Below are 18,415 nucleotides of genomic sequence, written 5' to 3'. Positions count from 1 at the left end.
AACCATGAGCTGCCCATCAGCTACGTCTGAACCATGAGCTGCCCATCGGCTACTTCTGAATCAGGGTTCTTGTGGAGAGCAAACCTGAAGCCTTGAGAATGCTAGACAAGTGATGTACAACTGTGCTATACCGTGAATGGATTATTATTTTGAGTTAACTTTTGTTTTTGGCAGGTGTCAAAGCACAGACAGGCAATGCCTAAGCCATCACCTACAGGAAGAGCTCTGCGCACAATAAGAGAAAGCACAGCCTAACGGATGACGAGTTTGAGCTGAGAGTGTAGTTCAATGGTAGAGTGTGTTTTTAACATGCAGTAGGCTCTCCAGACATAAGGTGTGGAGAGGTGACAAATTTAAACAGAACAATGCTCCTACTATGCCAAGGAAATTCAGAACAGTGGCATGAGGAAGTAGACTACACATAAATAGCATTAGTTGAAGAAATAGATTTAAGTAACACTCACCAAGGCCTTTCATCATACAAAATAAGAATAATCAAGAGGCAACAAAAACAGGCTGCGTGCGGAAAGGACTCACCCGATTGCAGCTTCATACACCCCCAACAGCCTGAGCTCGCGCTTCATTTGTAACCAAACCTTTACTCGGGTGCTGCACACATCCAACCCATGCATCTCACCCAGATGGCATCCTGATTGCTTTATAAAATTAGCACATGATTCTATTTTTATAACTGAGCTGTGGAGCTGGAGAGATGGCTGAGTGGTTAAGAGCACTGGGTGCTCTTCCAAAGGACGGGGGTTCGATTACCAACACCCACATGATGGTTCACAACTGTCTGTAAATCCAGCCCTAGGGAAGTCAAAGACTTCACTGTGGGCACTTCATGCACATGGTATTTTATAAATGTGTGTGTATATATATACACACACACACACACACACACACACACACACACACACACACACGCAGGCAGAACACCCACACATATAAAATAAAAATACAGGTTTTTAAACAAAGAAAACCTAAAAATTAAAAATAAGCCTGTTACCTGAACCCAGGACAGAGTCTGTCTACCTCCACCAAGACTTCTGTTTTCTGGTCCCTTCCTGTCTTTTCCATCATTCCAACTCCTGACCAAGTTCTAACCAAATGCTTTGTACAAATTGACTCATTTTCGACTCTCCTTACTGATGCCTACACAGTGCCTATCTTCTCACTGCCCACATCTGCACCTACAACTTCGCGTTGTCTGGATCTGCACCCCTGTCTTCTCACTGCACACATCTGCATCTCTACTTCCTCATTACCCACATCTGCATCTTTTCCTTTCTTGATACTACATTCCCGGTCCCTCTTTATTAAAGTGTAGGCATCATTTATAGCCAGGTCTTGTGTCTCTTATGGAAAAATGTCCCTAATATTTCTAGTTTTCTTTTTGCTAACAAGAACATCTGCTAAAATCATCAACTGTTTGCTTGACTATCTCCCTTCCTGGATTTTGCTTTTCATGAAAAGCAGCGGTGAAGACTGTTTTAAATACCACCAAAAGCCAAGGAAAGGGCCTGACACATATTGTATAATTTTGTTAAACTTTGAAGAATGAGTGAACAAATAGGTCAATAAATGAAATGTGGTTTTGGCACAAGTTTAATAACGTTGTTTACAACACAACAGAAAAATGGGATAATCGTTTGAACATAGAAGAATGTAAAAGGCTACTTTCAGTGTGAAAATGTGCTTCTCTTGATATAGATCTAAGGAGTGGCAGCATGTCTGCAGGTAATGTGTTTTGGTGAGCTGAATTTCGAATCAGCAAAATCCAAAATATCACAGAACAAAAATCCGATTTCAGAACAATGCCATTCTCTCACATTAGCTCAGAAATGCTGTCAAAGAAGCAAGAGAAAGACAGGATGGAGAGAGAGAGGGCAGAGCAATGAGAGCAATCAAAAATAATATTTTTTTTAAATCCAAAGCAATATAGAGTCCAAACTGCTTAGGATATTAATTCAAGCACAGAGTGAAAATTTGATTTTTAAGTTTGAAATTTGTTGTTCATCTTGTAAAAGTACTGCAAAACCAAGTATTTAATACAAAAATAATATCTCTCGTGAAATGTGTTCATTTCTTATATATTCTGGAAGGCTGATTTTATTTAATGATTGGATGGTAAGATAATTGATATAATTACTATTTAGGCCTAATTATTAGTTAGGGCATCAATATCAAATAACTGGCAATGTAGGAAGATGTACAGCCTGCTGTCTAACTATAAACCCCTTTGCCACAATAGAATACAAATCACTTCTCAGCCTAGCTGGTAACAGACATGGAGGGCACATGAGCGTGTGTGCCAGGAGATTCATAATGTCAAGAACAAGAGATTAAGGGGCTGGAGAGAAGGACTCAGCAGTTAATACCAATGGCTGCTCGTGCAAGAGGATCTGCATTCGGTTCCCAGCAACCATAAGCCAAGCTCACAACAGTCTGTAAATCCGATCCCAGGCGATACAACACCCTGTTCTTCTAGCTTCATCAGGTACTGCGTACATATGGTGCATTTACATATATGCGAGCAAAACACCTATACACATAAAATTAAAATAACTTTTTAAAACGAAGAACAGAAAGGTAACTATATATCACTATAAGAAACTATGAGGTTTCAAGGGCTTACTTGGTAAAAGCTAAACCAGAATCAGAGGCAAGGCCAGAATTCTCCCCCAAAACAGAAAAATAAATGTCTTTATTTGTTTTTTAAAATAAAATATATTAAATATGCATTTTATAAAATAATTATCAGAATTTTTAAATAGGGGACTGCCTCTTAAAATCATTAATATATACTGCTGTCAGAATTTTTTATAGTAGTCAATAATTTATACTAAAGCCTAAATAATAATGCCTAAAAACTACATAAGTGTGCCTCAAACAATATTTCACATTAATAAAATTTATATATATTGCCAATAAAGTAAATATTTCTGGAAACTATGTTTGGCGTGTATGATCAATCAATTTCTACAGTGATTCTCCTAACTAGAATCTACTAGAAATTTTTGATCTGATAAAAAGTTGTTAAGGCTGAAACTGGTTGATTTGAGGACTAGGTAGATGGCTGCTCTTCCAGGGGACCAGGGTTGAATCCCCTGCATCCACATGGAAGCCCCCAACATCTGTAACCCTACAACAGGTGACCTGACCCCCTCTCCTAGCTTCAAGGCCTATACTAGGCAGGCATGGAGTACACAGACATATATGCAAGTGAAACATACAAATAAGAAATTAATAATAAACAAACGGATTGGTTGATTTCATAATATGTAATAGGAACTATCCCTCAGGCTATAACAGTGTACTTTCTCTCCCACTCCTTGTGTTCTTTGTTGTTTGTTGTTTGTTTGTTTCCTGAGTCGGGGTGGAACCTCCCTGGCTGTCCTGGAATCACTTTGTAGACCAGGCTGGCCCCAAACTCACAGACATCCTCCTGCCTCTTTCTCCCCATCTCTCATTATTTTAACTTCACATAAATAGCTAGAGATACAGAGTTGATCAACACGCTAGGCTATCATGAAAGCAACTTTTAGATCTACTGATGACTCTGAATTCCATGGAATTTATGGCTTCAATTTTGTGTATAGTACCCATAGCTAATGATATTTTCCAGTTTCTGAAAACTAAAGAGTTTAAGAGCATGCAATGGTGCTTTCACCGATGTATGCTGAGTATTATAAGGCTGAAGATATTATAGAGTACGTAAAGTACTAGAGATTTTAATGTGTGAACAGTTTCATAGGGCAGGTAAATGAATAAAGTTTTCTAAAGCAACACCAAAAATGGAGAAAAACCATCAAGATGTTCAACTTTTAACCCATCATCTTAATTCTGAGCCCAAGTCCAAAGAAATGAGAAGTTGAAGGCATGAAGCTACACTGAGCAGTGGCCTACATACATGAGATAATGGATAAAAGTGGGAAGACTGGCTGGTGTGATAATAGCATATGATATAAAAACAAAGTAGAAAGGAATGGAGAGACGGCTCAGCAGCTAAGAGTGCATGCTGCTCTTTCAGAGTACTTAAGCTCAGTTCCCAGCGTTCATGTTGGGAGGCCATCAGTAACTCGAGCTCCAGGGAATCCAATGCCCTCTTCTGACCTCCAAGGCACTTACACTCATGTGCACACATACACATAATTTTAAAATAATAAAAATATATCTTGAAAGGCACAATAATTAATCTTAAAAGTAAAACTAAGTAGCAATATAAAATGTTTGACATGATATTAATACCTTCTACAATGTAATGATAAAAATATAAATACATATTCATGGGCATAAGGACCAAGCAGCCATACAATAATGAAAATAATTACTGCTAATATTCATTAACTTTGTGTTTTGTTTTGATTTTAGAGACAGGGTTTCTCTGTGTAGCTCTGGCTGTCCTGGAACTTGTAGACCAGGCTGGCCTCAAACTCACAAAGATCTGCCTGCCTCTGCCTCCCAAGTGCTGGGATTAAAGGTGTGCGCCACCGCTGCCCAGCCACTTTTATTAATATGTTACCTTAGATTTAAATACAGCAGAGTTACTTATGGATCATACCATTTATTTTCTAAGAAGGCAGTACTACTGAATCCATTTGAAAAGCTAGAAAGATTTTTATGAGTTTTACCCACATTAGGTACCTTGATAAATCATAACCACTTTGGTGGCTCAAATACTTCATGTTCTTTCTAAAAGAGTCGAAAATAATAGGAAGTAGGTTGTAAAAGTGAAATACCCAGGAGAATAATTACATATATATGTGTATATGTGTATGTTTGTGTATAGGCATTTATATGTATATATGTATATGCATATATAAATGTGCATATGTGTATAGGTGTGTACATGTGTATATGTGTATAACTTATACATGAGTGTATAAATTCTAGCTATTATGCCACTTAAATCATTATTTATTTCCTCAAAAATTCTTAGAAGATTGAACATGTGCTGCACGATTTAAGATTGCATTTAAAAACTAAACAGAGAATTCTCAACAGAGGAGTATCAAATGGCTGGAAACTGGGACAGAGGGGAAGGCATCCTATTGGGACTCTAAATGAGAGACGCATGGGAGAACAGCAAAATAAAAGGATCCAGAGGGTCCTAGAAATCTACAAGTAGAACAATATGATAGGCAGATTTGGGCCCAGGGGTCCCGCTCAAACTAAGGCACCAGCCAAGGACAATACAGGAGGTAAACTTTAAACCCCTTCCCAGATCTAGCCAATGGTCAGAATATTCTCCACAGTTGAGTGGAGAGTGTGATATGACTTTCTCACGTACTCTGGTGCCTCACATTTGACCATGTCCCCTGGAGGGGGAGACCTGGTGGCACTCAGAGGAAGGACAGCAAGTAGCCAAGAAGAGACTTGATACCCTATGAGAATATATAGGGGGACGTAATCCCCCTCAAGAACAGTCATAGGGGAGGGGAATAATGGGAAAAGGGGGGGGGGGGAGGAATGGGAGGATACAAGGGATGGGATAAACATTGAGATGTAACAAGAATAAATTAATAAAAAATAAATAAATAAATAAAAAAGATAAAAAAAAAGATTGCATTTAAAATTTTTTGTGTTAAGTTTGTTTTATTTTTATGTATATTTTGCTTACATATATGTACATGAACCTTGTGTGTGCTTTGTGTCCATAGAGGTCAGAAGAGGGTGGCTGGTCCCTTGAATCTGGAGTTACAGATGGTTATAAATCACCTAAGGTGTGGGTGCTGGGAAATGAACCCAGGTCCTCTGCAAGGCCAACAAATGCTCTTAACCACCGAGCCAGCCTCCTAGACCACATACTGAGTCCCCATCAGTATACTAACAGCATAAATCAGGAAAGAAAATGACTCAAAGGTTAGGGCTTCAAAAAGGAATTAAGATAAATTTGAAGTTTGAATTCTTTTAAAATAAAATTTGACAGCGGTGTCACTCTCAGAGGCTACGTTGGGGAACAAGTACAGAACGTTGGTATAACTGTGGGAAGTGGTAGGGACAATGACAATATGTAGAACCTGCTTTGTCTAGCAGCGTGGCTGACAGGCATGAACACAGACCCAGCCTAGAGCTGCCACGTAGCCAAATGTCTTTCAAAAGGGGCCAGAAATACAGAGGTTCATGTGAAATTGCTGATCTTGTAGCTGCTAGCAACTACTTTAGCTCATTTCTAATTTTCTATTTCCTGCAATAGCTGTCCTTGTGCTTATTTTCTTTCATGGACTTGTTTTCTGCCTCTGGCCTATGCAGGGTCTGCACAAGGGATAGTCTGTCTGTATTTACTGGATGAGACATAAGCCACGTTTTTTATTTAGATTTTTTTTTGTAGGGGGAAAAAAGAAAATGTATAAAACAGTAAAGCTAAAGAAACTAAGGCCGACTGGCAAGCATCAGTGAAGTGTCACTATGAGAGCACAATATGAAAACCTGAATGTTCCCAAGCAGTAGAACTGCCAGGGAGTTGGGCAAATTATCCCCGGAAGCTTGTTATAAACATGGCTCCCTTTGCTGAAATTACATTGAAAAATGTTGAGAGAAATCAAAAACTAAAATGGGACAGCTATGAACTACAGAGCTGTAGACAGGGTGCAGCTGTCCTGTGTTGTACCTGCTGCTCACTTCTTTCTGCCTATCCCACTCTTCCAACCCTCCTTCTCCTGCCTAGGATACCGGAACGAAACTCCTGGAGAGTCCTAAGGCATGCCGGGTATCTGGCTGTGGAAGGAGGAAACAGGAAGCTGACTGCAAATGAGTTTTCACTTCAGGTGTGGGAGTCCCTTATGAACACAGTCAACTTGTGGGGTGGACTAGGGAGTGGAGTGCCGCCTACTGAACGGTCATTTGCATCCCATGCACCCAAGGAAAAAGTGTTTACCTGGTGGAGCCACGGTTAACCTTTTTTCCTTGCTGAGCCGATGCCCTTGGATGAGTTCACTCATGGAAGGGGAACCCTTCAGAAGAAATGACTCTGTGGAGGTGGGATCAGGGGGAACTCTTAATAAAGTCTGTAGGTAGGAAGCCCCTGATGTCCTGGGACGGCTCTGATCACAAAGGGAAGGTGAAAATTGTCTTGCAGGAGATCCAAGAACAATACATATAGGAAACAAAAAAGTTTTACTTTAATTACCTTTCAACACCTCACCAGTGACAACATTATTTATATTGGCATTAATTATCTTTTAAATATGAAAATAAATATTTTTGTAATTCTTTAGTTTCCATATCAGGATATAACCCTTTCAGAAAGCTGTTCTGAATACTGAAATAGAAATTTATTATAGACAGTTTGAACCACAAATTGAAAAATATATGTATTACTTGATTCTTAAATGAAAGCTCCTAAAAGAACAACTTTAACTATATTAACTGAAAACAAGGTAAGTAACTCAACAACCAGAACTTGGTAAAAGGTCACAAAGTCACATCACTAAAATCCTTAAAAGTGGTTTCTGAGCAATATTAGCATGGCCAGTGAAAAACGCACAAAACTTCCTTTTAAGAAAAGAACTACACATCCTCTATTCCGTCTTACGAAATACAACCACTCCCTTTCACTTAGTCACCCATTTTGGTCTTATGGACAAGTGTTCCCCTAAGAGAACAAACTCATATCTTTGCCCCATGACATAAAAAAAAAATGACAAATAGCGTAATTTCCAGAGATATGGCTTTTAGAGTTACTGCCCATGTTCACAACGCTTCGTTTTTAATATCCACCTGTATCTACCCAGTTTTAGGATGGAGGCTAGGGAGAGATACGTTTATGCACACAAACAGCAGCAAAAACATTAACGGACACTTGAAGAATAGGTTATGGTTAATCAGTGTGTGTAGATGGGGTGGCAGGAAGACCAGCGTTAGCAAGGCCCATTAACAGCTTTCATGTTTTTTTCTTTTCCTCCTCTTTCTCCATACTACACAACAAAAGCACATACATTTATTGCATTCAATTAAAACCTGTCCACTGTAGCACACTATGACAATAGCTGCATGCATACCTTTTCCTCTGAGTGCCACTGCTGACCCGAATGGTGGGTATCTGTGGGCCCTGACTATGCAGGAGGTAAGTGTCTATGGTAGGCACGGTGGCTGGCGCCTCCCCACTTACTTTAGGGCTGCCGATCTTGCTCTTCCCAAGCTTGCCTTTGCTGCGTCGGGACTGCTCATGGTCAAACTCTAAGTCCTCCAGCCTCTGTGTCAGGGCGAGCTTTTGCTGGATAGCCATTCGCAATAAAGTGTTTAGAGTCTTCTTCTCATCCTCGGCAGCTGCTAACTGTCTTTGCATCTCATCCAACTGTGTGACATACTCATCGCATCTGGAACCCAAGCAAAAAGGGGGTGAGGATGCAATCCTGGTAAAGCTAAACTGGAACTTAGCTAGAGAGACACTCCCCTCTCGCCCTCCGCACGGACACTGAGGCCCGCTATAGTCTCAAAACTTTCATTATGCAATACTGTTAGAGTGATTACATACCAATATTTATATTATATTAATTGTTATTTAGTAAAAGTATTTAAGCTCCGTCAGGGACATCAACATACAAGGAAATATAGTCATCTACAGGGTTTGGTGCTAGTGGTTTCAGGCATCCACTGGGGGGGCGGAAGTATCCTGAGATATATTCCCCATAGAAAAGGGGAAGTATTATAATAAATCTGACTGGAATTTAGAACATTAATCCTCCTAGCAATAGAATGGAAATACTCTATAATAATAGACAACTGGAAATAGTAGACCATGTTCAGTAATTGGTGGAATCCATAACGGGACATTTAAAATAAGCAGCACAAATCTCGAGGACACTCATTACTGAAGCCGTTTTATGGTGATAACATAATTTCACAAAACATCCACCACAACTTCAGGTAGATGACACTTGCTGCCTCTGTGGCATGACACTGTTTCTTCTGGGGAAATTTGTTATATGTTATACCTACAGTCTATATGCTATGTCAACCAAAAGAACCATCATATTAATAAAGAAGAGCACTTCCTCCTTTATCCGATTTTATAGGCTTTATTTTAAATGTCAGCAATGTTTGCAATATTGCAGATGTCCTCCAAGTTAAAAAAAAATTAAAATTTGAATCAGTTTTCAACTAAATAATAAAGCAGTTAATGGTCAACAAATAGAGATTTTTAAGAGTTTGGTTCAGGTGCAGCAGACCATTGGTAACATCTTTATCCAGCTTCATAATTCTACTGAAGCACAAAAGCAAGCTCTGTGCTAGTTCCCCGCTGAAATTAAAATGAGAATTCATCCACATACATTTGGATAAAGCAGGGTGAGAAGAAAACTCACACCAAATTTCTAAGTTAAAGATATTAATAAGTTATTCTTTGTGTACTAGCAGAACGCTGATTAGCTCAAAGAATTATCCAAAATCTATGTACAAACTGAAATTAGCACAAGTTTAAGGTGTTATACAGAAAAAAACAGGAGCTATGATTACAATACACTAGGTCCATTGGGTACCCATTTCCCTTAACCTTCAATGTCAAGACCATGGGGCTATGAAGATCATGAGGAAAACCAGAGCTTACTGAAAAACAAAATGAACTCCAGGACCTTGAATTACTTCTTTTTGGTAACATGAAAATATTTTCTAAATATAAAGTTAGGCAATTGCTATACCTGAAAGAAACAGATGTCTGTAAAAATGGATTGCAAGGGAATAATAATTAAAATATGAGCCAAACTAAGTGTTAAAATATCCCTGTAAATTTCTTTCTCAAAGAGGAAATGTGTGTTCTCTTAATTCTGAATGTCACCTTGGTTTCTTTAGTCAAAAAGAGGACTTTGTCTCCTTTTCCACTCTTTGTCATGCCCTCATATATTCTAAAGGCCACCAGATTTTGTGGGAAACCCAAAAGCCAGTTCCTGCCAGAGCCTCTGCAACCCGCAGTCTAAGGTTTCTCTTTGGCATCTCGCATGTGACCTGTGAGCTCTAGAAATACACTTCTAACCTTAGATTATTTATCAGTGAGGGATCTCATCATGGTCTTCATGCAAAGCAAGTATATTCATTCGTGAGGATTGACAGTGTCCCTGCTGAAGTATTCAAGGTTAGGGAGAAAAGTTACCTTGTTGCAAACATTGCTCTTAGGGATGAGAAGGTTGCAGCATCTTCTTTTAAAGCCTTCAGCTCATTCCTCAGTTTTGTCATTGTTTCCGTCACCATTGCCTTTTCATTTTCATATTTGTTCTTCAGATTAGCTAAAGCCACCTCAGCTGTCTGAAGCATAGAATCACATTGCTTACCACCTCGTACCAAAAAAACCTGCCCCACACATTTCTTTATGCCAAGTCCATTGCTCTTATAAATAAAACCAAAAATTATTCCATTGAATTTTTGCACAGTCGTATGTATACATTGGACACAGGAACATTTTTCTTTAATGTCAAATCATGTCATGATTCAATGATGTTAAATGGTCTTTAAAGCCTGGTATGACCCAGTCAGTATCAGAAGCCAAGGTGATAACAGTAGCTCAGTAAACACTTAATGCTGGTTGTTGAAGGTGTATGATTTTCAGAGATTTAGAGAGCCATAATGAAATGTTAAACATGAAGGGTGTTATCAAGAACTTAGTAAAGAAGCACTGATTGCAAATGAAATATGTAAGAAATCAAATATTTTATGTCATCTGTATTCTATGGGGTTTTATATAAATTCTTAAATCTTCCATAAAACTTACTGTAACTTATGACATGAAATGAGTATGGAGTGAACTAAATGTTCAAGTCAAAGAATCAAGCATTTCCTAAATTTAAAACAAAAAACTTGTCATAGAGAAGGAGAGTAAGGGGAAAATGGAAAGGAGGGAGGAATGGGAGGATGCAAGGGATGGGATAACAAGTTAGATGTAATATGAATAAATTAATAAAATATATTTTTTAAAATTTGCTCAAAACAATGAATTGTGCTATAATTATTTCTGTGTGAGAGAGAGAGAGAGACAGAGAGACAGACAGAGACAAAGAGAGACATAGAGACACAGAGACAGAGAGACAGACAGACACAGAGAGAGACAGAGAGACAGAGAGAGACAAAGAGAGACAGAGAGACAGAGACAGAGACACAAACAGACACAAAGAAAGACAGAGAGAGAGAGAGAGAGATGTCTGCATTTGGGTTGGGGCATTTCTGAAGTTCCTTGAAAGCATATTGTTTCAGATCTTGAGCTAGCCTAGCACAGTAGGAGATGAAAACATCAGCTGAATCAACAGGTGCCATTGACAAATGTTTGAAAACCGCCTGTTTGATGCGCAGCACTAGATAGGCACATTAGGCACATAATACTCTGCTTTAACACTCTTGCCCCTCTCTACCTACACTTCTTTGTCTGAAATTACCTTTCCTTCCCATGGAAGAATAATTTTTTTATCCCTTAAGAGCAAATATAATTATAATTGCTCTGAAAACTTTTGCTGATTCCTATAATATTGTTGTTCCACTGCAATATTCCCACAAGTGTAACATCACGCTAATGCGCTGTAAGCCACCTCCTGGAGGTAGAACCCATGTATGTGCTGTTGAATCTTCACATCTGTCACAGTAAGTACACAGCTGGTACTTTATAATGGCTCTTATTCCATAAGAAGACATCATGCTTCTGGGGGGGAAATCCTAAATTACAAAACAAGATTCATAGAGAATACATCATGTTTATTTTAAAACAAGATGGTTCCCTTTTTTCCTAAACCACAGAATTTTCACATTCACCTTAATAATTAACGTTCCACAGTGCCTATACCTAACTAATGTCATCTTCTGATATTGAAACTATTCATAGCATGTAAGTAGTACAGCAATCTATAGCATTTGCGCAACATTATTTAAATGAATAACAAATGCATAGCAAGAAGTATTTTCATGTAATTTACTAAGCATTACAAGTTATGGCTCTAATGTAGTGCACTGTTAAATACACACTCTACTAGGAATGCACTTTTCTCTTCTGAATTCCTATGACATTTTTTTCTAACAATCTAAAATGCTTTATATATTCTGTCTTATAAGTACTTAAAGACATTTATTAAGTTTACATTAAATTACTAGTAACATTTTGTGTCCTATTTGGGGGGTTTCTTAGATTTTCTTTTTTTTTTTTTTTTTATTCACTTTACATCCTTATCACAGCACCTTCCCTCCTCTACTCCCTGTTCCTCCCTCCCACACTCTTCCTCCTTCCCACCTTCCCCTACTCCTCAGAAAAGGAGAGCCCCACCTCCACCACCCACCCTGACACATCAAATCACATCAGGACTAAGTACATGCTCTTCCACTGAGGCCCAACAAACCAGCCCAGCTAGGGGAAAGTGATACAAAATAGGCTACAGAGTCCATGTCAGAGACAGCACCCCCTCTAATTGCTAGGGGACCCTCATGAAGACCAAGCTGTCCATCCACTACATATGTGTAGGGGTCTTGGTCCAGTCAATGCATGCTCTTTGGTTGGTGGTTCAGTTTCTGTGAGGCCTCCACATGAATGCTTACTCACAAGTTAGCCCTTGCCTTTTCAATTAAGCATCTTCAAATGAAAAAAGAAAATCTAGATTTCTACGTTGCTAATATTTAATCTTCAGAAAGAGGTCGGGAAAACTATTTGAATGTCTTCTATATGAGTCAGACCTACCGTATGAGTTGTTAAGTTACTCATGACCACTCTACATGGTACAGCCTTTGGGTTACAGCAGTTATATCAGTAATTGCTAATTTCAAAGTGAAGTCAGGTCTCTCATAATTTCTACATTTCCTCTTAACATTTTATACTTCCTTAAGGTGCTGATAGGAAAGAAAGTCCTACTTTCCCTTAAGTTCATTATATTGTGAACAATATTCTTGCTTGTGGTACAGACATCCAGTTGGTATCAGTGGACTCATGGAGACAGATGACGAATAGAAAGGAGTGTGGTTCACTCAGATTTGAGTAAAAGAAGAAAACTGAAAAGGAAATGAACCTTCATTCTCTAAAGAGCACTACACCCATACTCTGCTATTCACTGTCACTGCCTGTGTTTGCAAGAAAGGGTGTGCTGCTACATCAACACCAATATTTGCTCAGCACTCCTCTCAAACAAATATCCTTTCAGATAAACAGTATTATTTCCCAACCTATAGTCAGGATAACCACACCCATGTAAAATTCAGGAATGGAAAATAAATCAGTCATCAAATAATTTGTTAGGTAGGTCCATATTGAAACATCCTACTTATTACAGAGGGACAAGACAAGTATTTACAAAAAACTAGTGCTTCAGTTCTGACCCAAGTAAAGTTCAGATATATAGTCAGTGACACAGCTATGCTTTAGGATTTGGGCTCTCTCTCTCTCTCTCTCTCTCTCTCTCTCTCTCTCTCTCTCTCTCTCTCTCTCTCTCTCTCTCTCTCCCTTTCCCACCCTCTCTTCATCTCCCTTTCACTTTCCCTGTCCCTCTCTTTCTCCCTCTCTCTCTCACTCAAGGGTTCTAAACTATTTCATTTGTTGGTAAAACTCAGCTTTGGTTTGCATCACTCAGATCCCCATAGCTGTTGTCCTTCATCTCCGATGCCATTACTTGATCATTTGGTTACTAAGTCTTATGTGTTTAAATCTGAAATAAAAGACAAAACATCAATTTTCTATCTTGCAACAGCCCTAGAAGTTGAGTCTTGGAATTGAATCTCCATCGCTAAAGCTGGGTCTAGCTATTGCCTGTCAGACCTTGATCACCATGTCTGTACCAACTTCCCATCTGCAGGCACAGGCTTAGTCTCTCTCCTCCCCTTCTCCCTGGTTGTATAAGCTGTTAGGCAAGTCTCTCACACAGCCCTCCAGGGGCTGTTTCTATATTCACTGTCCACTGCTTATCACTGTCTGGGTCTCTATCACTGCTTTACCTTTCCTCACCACCTGCTGCCTACCTGGGCACAACTGCTCTTATACCCCAACCATTTCAATTTGGCTTTTTATAGTAATTTATTTATTTACTATTTTCTGTGCGCGAGAGAGAGAGAATATGAGTGCCATTGCCCATTTGTGACAGAGGACAACTTGTGGGAGTTGGTTCTTTTCTTCCATCATATGAGGTCTGAGGATTGGATACAGGTCATTAGGTTGGCAACAAGCACCTGTATCACTAGGCTGTTTCACTGGTCCCTTACACATACTATATTCTGATTGGCATTGGAATGTGCTTTGTTTTGCTGCTCTATTGGCCAGGAATTTGAATACTTATCTTAGCACTAAAATTAAGGAAACAAAATTAAAGAAATAAATTGGTTAAGAAGGCTCTTACTAGCATGTTTTTCCATCAGCAAAAGCATATTACCTGTTTGTTGGCTTTCAGCACTGCCCTCAGGGTGGCAATCTGCTCCCGTTTGGTACTCAACAAGGACTTCAGCTTGAGAATCTCCTCCATTAAGGCTTCCTTGTCTTTATCAATCATGGGAGCCAACTCTCGGGCTGCTGCTCTTTGCCGAGACAGCTGTAAGGACCTGTCCACTGCTTTCTGCAGATGCCTGATTTGGTCCCGGATTATGGCATTGAGGTTGTAGATGTTCATGGGCTCTCTGCGGAGATCACTTGTATCCAAAACCGGAGAGGACGGTGGGGCAGTAATGACAGGAGAGACGGTGGGTGTCTTAGCTGGGCTTGGCTCTTTACTGCTAGTCTCTGTGTTTTCTTTTGAAACTGGCTCAGATGATGTCCGTGATTCTACTGGGGATGACACCCCCCTCCTGGATAACCTTGGAGACAAAAGCCCTCTGGGATCATCAGGCCCCTTGAGGCTGCCACTTCGGGTCACTCTGCTTTGCCTATAGTAGTCCAACATGACCCTGTTGGGAGTTTCATTGTTACATAGACACACATGGTGGTAAAGCTGGGCTAACTCCTCACTAAACGTCACCAGCTCGTCCTGGGCTGTGTTGAGGGTGTTGTGATTTTCATTGGCTAAGCCAGTCATCTTTTGCAACTCCTCCTCCATGTGGGCCATCTTCTCGCCACTCTCTTTAGATGTCTTCTCCAGGTTGGTCACTTGCTCATCATACATTTGGATCTTACTCTCATATTTGGTCTTCTCTTCTGTATAACTTTCCACAGATTTATTATACTTCTCTTTTAAGGCCTTAATTTCTGCTTTCAAGTCAATGACCTCAGTGACGGCCACTCTGTATTTGCACTCAAGAATCTCTAGGCCGTTGATGTCCACCTCATAGTCATGGGCCTCCTCTGCTGAGTTCCGGCTCTTCTCACAGTCTATCTCAGCCTTGAGCTCCTTGCTGTTCTGAAGGCCCCGCATGGCATTGACGTGCTCTGTGAGCCGGTGTACTCGCTCATGTTGCTCTGTCAGCGCCCCCTTGGTGTGTTCTAGCTGGGTTTGTGACTCCTGCAGGTTGGCCAGAAGAATAGCTTTTTCCCGCTCTACCTGCAATGACAAAGGCAATAGCTGAATAACTTCAGTGCAAAGCCAACAATGAAATCAACGCAGTTGGACTGACATGCACCATTTAAAACACCCACAACAGAGCCAGCACTCCCATTATTTCAAATTATATTCAAATGTGTCCTTATTTGAGATTCTGGTAAGTCAATTTAAAAATACTCAGTTCATAATATGGAATTCGAAGGAAACCAATGCATTTGAATTTTTCATAAAGGAAATAGAAAAAATCTAATTATCCTGTTGTTGGCATTATTATCTCAGTAAATTAGATAGATAGATAGATACATCTGGAGACTTCTGTGTTACTTTTTCTTTGAAAACTAAATGAATTCCCTTAAAGTTTAAGCACTATTTAAATAAACTGAGGCTTTTCCAAATAGCATATTCTTCTAGAAAAGCTTTTTTACAAAGTTTAATCAAAACAAAATATACTGGATGTCTCTCATGCTTGTTGTAGGGGTAAAATGTCTTGATAAATGAGATAATATATCAGACAGTTTGGAGTCTGTTTTGTAATTTGCTCGTATTTAATATAACATTTTCTAAAATCTACCACTTTCTTCATTATAGAAACTCCAGGAAAAAGATCAACAGAATATCTGTTCTCCCCTTTATGTTCTATGTGGTATTAAATCAATTCAACTGGGAATGGCACCTGAATTTTACATATTTTACATATATTTTTAAATAGATATATGATAGGCAGATGGATAGATAGATAGATAGATATAGATAGACAGATATGCATCTGTTCTGTTTGCCCTAAACAATTCATGTTGTTCTAATAAAAACAAGTGTAATAAATTTCAGATAATTTTCATAAAACTTCAGCACTATATTAGACTTTAGAGTGCCTTAAGCTGTATTTGGATTTCAACGAACAGTGGCTTGAACTATTTAAGTCATTGTTCCTTGAAGTAAATGTAAAGCACTTCAAAGCTTAAAATGACTATACATTTTGAGTGTCGTTATTTAAACTCTATACGTTGTAGGGCTCTGCTGGTTAAGGTTGAGGTCTGGTCTTCTCCGTATAGCCAATTCTGCTGGCTCAGGTTCTGGAGATGTCACATAAAAAATTCAAGCCCCACTTTTCCTGATAACAGAGACAGGGAGTTCCAGAAAATACCTCACCCCGTGCTGAGATCTTAGACTCTAAGAAACGGTCTTTATTGTGCCCCTGGCACTATGCCCTCACACATAGGACTGTCTTCCTTCCTGTGCTAAAGGCACCAAGTTATGGAAGCACCGCTGCATGCAGATGTGGAATCCTGGTTCCTTCAGCCCTAGCAAATCAGACATATTCACCCTCACTTCCCAGGGTTTATAACTCCTTAATTCACAAGCAAAGTTACCTTAGACTCCTCACTTCATAGAACTGTCTTAGTCACTCTGGGAAGGGATCCTGAGATGCACTGGGCTCCCAGGGCTTCTCCCCGTGCTGAGAGTCACCGGTTCCATTTGGGCAAGCCCTAAACCAAAAGCTGCCAAACGCTGAAGAAGGGCTCCCAGAGAGTGCATCTCGCCCTGACCGCCCGCATGTTTAAGGCACCTGTCTGAATCCTCTATCATGCCAGGCGCGACAGAGGAACCAAACAGAGCTATAACACTTGTGGGGCACCGAGTCCCCAGCCCCTGTCGGCTCATTCTAAAAGGAGCTGGCCTAACCCTAACCCTCACTCCCTGCCTTCCTGGAGAGGCTGGGAACCCTGCTCTATCCCTAATCCACAAGCCACTGGGGAAGCACTGGCCAAGAGTGCAGTCTACCCCTGTCTGCTTGTGGAAACCTGGCTTTGTGCTCAAGCCAAAAGCGTTCTAACTGCCCATGAGCTATCTAGATCCTTTGGTATCTAGATCCATCCATTCCCGCCAGGAGGCAAAAAGTGCTGGATGCAGGCTGCCCAGCAGGGACCCCGAGAGGGTAAACCACAATCCATGTAGACTCTGTGCGTTCTTCTGTAGTGACTAGCAACAGTCACTGACTCTCTATACCTACTGTTCCACCTTAGGTTTGGAGCTGGGAATTTTTTTCTTAACAGTTGTATTTTATACTAAAAATAAACAGTATACAATAGTTATCAGTAGCATTAAATGTCATAGAAATTTTTATTTTGTTGATGGCTTGTTTTTTTTTTAATGAATGCAGTTACATTTAATGAAAATATACGACTCGTGTTAAGAGAACAAAGAAAAATAATCCGCATTCTTATTAGGCAGGAAGCTGTCTCCTCAGCTGCTGTATTGCACTCAGAAAGTATGAAACCATGGCACCTACAGAAAGATGCAGATCTGAAACCTGTAAGGAGAAAAACATAGACACATCCCAGAGCCAGAACGACGAAAACTACTGGGGTGCCAAGTGCAGTTAGGGGTCTCTGAGACAAGTAAGAAGGGTGTTGATCTGATGGTGGAGGCTGAGGCTGTAACTGAAAACTGGATGCTCAAATTCTTCTGTGACTTTCTCTGACATTGATGACTCCCCTCTCCCATGACCTACAGCGCCAAAGTGGTTTTTCATGGACAACCCAGTGTTACAACTTGACAATTGATAACTGTACATATATGGAAGACACCCTTGACATCAGCCCTGAGGATCTGGGCTTTAACTGAAAAGGACCATGACAAAGCTCACCAACAAATACAGGGTTCCATTAAAATTCAGGCTACAGATGTTTCTTTGGCAAATGGTGGTTTTAAGGAAGAAGAAATATTTGCAAGACTATTTGGTAGTCCAAATTCTCACATGCCTTCATGAAGGAAATTACTTAGAATAAACTCTCAGAAAAAAAAAAAACACTCCTTTTTTTCATCATTTCAACTATAACCACATGATGGGGAGATTTAAAAGTTGTGTAAATTATGTGCAAAATAAAAATCAACTTTTCTAATAAAGGCAACAGCAAAAGTGATGGAAAGTGAAAAGGCAATGTCCCCAAATAAGCTCAATGGTAATGATATTAAAGCAGGAACTGAAGTTAATT

At 39.7% G+C, this 18,415-nt stretch overlaps 1 protein-coding gene across 7 annotated transcripts in view; it reads right to left on the bottom strand.

Moving 5' to 3' along the window:
* The window catches only part of Bicd1 (BICD cargo adaptor 1), a 121,917-nt gene that overhangs the window by 23,449 nt on the left and 80,053 nt on the right, over positions 1–18,415 (bottom strand). For 3 of the 7 annotated variants that reach the window (XM_051155635.1, XM_051155636.1, XM_051155638.1), the window contains exons 5-7: positions 14,322–15,419; positions 10,091–10,242; positions 8,114–8,321 (exon numbers count right to left, since the gene is read on the bottom strand). In XM_051155635.1, the coding sequence (XP_051011592.1) occupies positions 8,114–8,321; positions 10,091–10,242; positions 14,322–15,419 (1,458 nt within the window). Of the gene's footprint in view, positions 1–6,880; positions 7,075–8,003; positions 8,322–10,090; positions 10,243–14,321; positions 15,420–18,415 lie in introns of those variants that run through there. The other 4 variants (XM_051155632.1, XM_051155633.1, XM_051155634.1 and 1 more) reach the window with 3 other exon arrangements.

This window comes from Acomys russatus, chromosome 13, assembly GCF_903995435.1.
Source record: "Acomys russatus chromosome 13, mAcoRus1.1, whole genome shotgun sequence".
Classification (NCBI taxonomy): domain Eukaryota; kingdom Metazoa; phylum Chordata; class Mammalia; order Rodentia; family Muridae; genus Acomys; species Acomys russatus.
Note: the sequence above shows the minus strand (reverse complement) of the source record. Positions and strands in the feature narration are given on the sequence as shown.